This window comes from Octopus bimaculoides, chromosome 22, assembly GCF_001194135.2.
Source record: "Octopus bimaculoides isolate UCB-OBI-ISO-001 chromosome 22, ASM119413v2, whole genome shotgun sequence".
Lineage (NCBI taxonomy): Eukaryota > Metazoa > Mollusca > Cephalopoda > Octopoda > Octopodidae > Octopus > Octopus bimaculoides.
In genome coordinates this window covers 27,812,833-27,815,080 of record NC_069002.1, presented here as the reverse complement: position 1 = coordinate 27,815,080, position 2,248 = coordinate 27,812,833, and the positions used below count along the sequence as shown (strand labels likewise).

The following is a 2,248-nucleotide window of genomic DNA, read 5'->3' as shown; positions in this document are numbered from 1 at the left end:
ATATATATATAAATAATAATAATAATAATAATATCAGGGATAAAATCCAAAATTACAGGTAAAAACTCAATTAAAATCAATTTATTAAAAATTAAAATTAAATCAAGTTTCACAGTATAAAATATATATAAATATATAGTTTTGGGGAAAAGAACCAAGAATAAATAAAATATAAAAATAAATACAAAAATTATGTTAGAAAAGAGAAAGTAAATGAAATAATTGAAAAACAACAAATTTACGTAAAAAGCAAAATTAATAAATAACAAAAACATAAATTACGTAAAACAAAAACAAAACGTAAAATAAACAGATAAGTAAGTAGGTAGATAGTAAATCCTAAAAATTAAAAAAATAGATAAAAAAAAATCAAGTCGAGTTGCTGTGAATGTGTTTGGTAAGGAGCAGATAACTCCAGTTTGGTTTGTCGTCTTCACGCCCGCCTTGGCAGACAAGATGGCGACTCCTCCTGCGTCGTTATCTTACTGTTTAAAACCATTACTAGCTGCCTCCTATTCAGCGTTCAACAAAAATGAAATACCAGATTTTTCAAGAGCCATTTCTAAGAGGTAACTGTTTTATCACACATTTAAATTTCACACCATTCTGTTCTGTATTTATTCAAAAAAAAATCGCCCCCCCTCCGCTATAAATTTCGCTTTGTAATGTTGTTAATGTTTGTAATGTATTCCGTTTATATTTAATAGTTAAGTCATTTTTCCATTTCGTTGACTATTTTTATTGATGTTTCCAACACCATAAGTAAACATATATATTCTTAGATGCATTAATTTTCACAAAACACAATATGATCCTTTATTTTTTATTAATCATACTAAGTAATATTTCGTATAATTGCAAACACCCATTTCTTCATAGATCCATATATTATCCGTCTTCTACTTTATTTAGTTTTATTTCGTTTATATATAAATCTCCGTCATGCAGACGGTGTTTTTTTATTATTAAATACCTTCTCTAAATTCTTATCAAATCTTTAATTTATTAAATTAACTAAATATTACTCCAAATCATATCTTATAAGGTATATCTATCTTTCTCATTGTCACTGTTTATTAATTTTTGTCCAACTCCCCTTATTTTTTTTCTTTATCATTCTACATAAATGTTTCTAGACGATTCCACTTTAAATAATCATACTTGTTTACTTGAAAATTTATCATTAGCCGTCGATGACTCCAATAAAAATACATCCTTGTTCAGTAAAAGAAGGATGTATTTCAAACATTTGAAACATCATCACTGATTAATTAATTATGTTGCTGTGATTCTTGGCAAAATTAACCAAACACCGGGACCTTGAAATAAAAGAAGATAACTTTATTTTCTGTGACCTGATTGACTTTAATCAGATGTCTTTGATAAATGGTCAGAAATATTAATGTTTTGGTGAAAGAAATCCATTTAAAACATTGCCACTGATTAATTATGTAGCTGTGATTCTTACCAAATACCGGGACCTTGAAATAAAGAATACAATTATATTTATTGTGGTTTGATTACTTTTACTTGAAAGATTTATTGTTGGTGTGTCACGCCGATGGTTTTAAAGATGAAAATAATATATCTGTATTTGGGGAAATAAATCCATTTAAAACATTATCACTGATTAATTAATTATGTAGCTGTGATTCTTAACAAAATTTCCCAAAAAAAACCAACACCGGGACCTTGAAAAGAAAGAATGTGACCATATTTTCTGGGATTTAATTAACTTCAATCAGATATTTTTGATGAATAGTCAAAGATATCAGACCCCTAAATTGCTTGAAATACATTTAGTCAAGTACTTAACCATTTATTTCACTCCTCAAATTTCTAGTTCGTATATTTATGTGCTGGCATATTTGGTTAGTTACTTTTCGCGTGAAATTCCGATATAATCGGAATCCACACAATCTGAGAGGTATTTGAAGAAAATTTCATTTAAAAAAATACCCTTTTCCCCCTGAAAATGCTAAGAAAAGATAGTCGGGTGGGTGTGGGAACATTTGCCTGGATAGGTATAGCCTATGTACTTAATAAACAAATTACGAGGTAATTAATTAATTATTTTTTTTTTTTTACCTTTTATAATGAAAATTTACCTTTTTAGGATCTCCGAAGAGGACGCCTATACTTCTATACCCAACATATACTCCCATCCACGCACTATAGATATATACGCACATACAGCAACATGTATTTTATATAGATGTTTGTGTATGTATGTATGTATATATAAGAT

General features: G+C 28.0%; 1 protein-coding gene across 1 annotated transcript in view; it reads left to right on the top strand.

Moving 5' to 3' along the window:
- Positions 1–410: 410 nt before the first annotated feature.
- LOC106881733 (E3 ubiquitin-protein ligase UBR4-like) overlaps positions 411–2,248 on the top strand; it is a 218,633-nt gene continuing 216,795 nt past the window's right edge. The window contains exon 1 of the mRNA XM_052975666.1: positions 411–569. Within this exon, the coding sequence (XP_052831626.1) occupies positions 457–569 (113 nt within the window). The 5' untranslated portion in view covers positions 411–456. The remainder of the gene's footprint in view (positions 570–2,248) is intronic.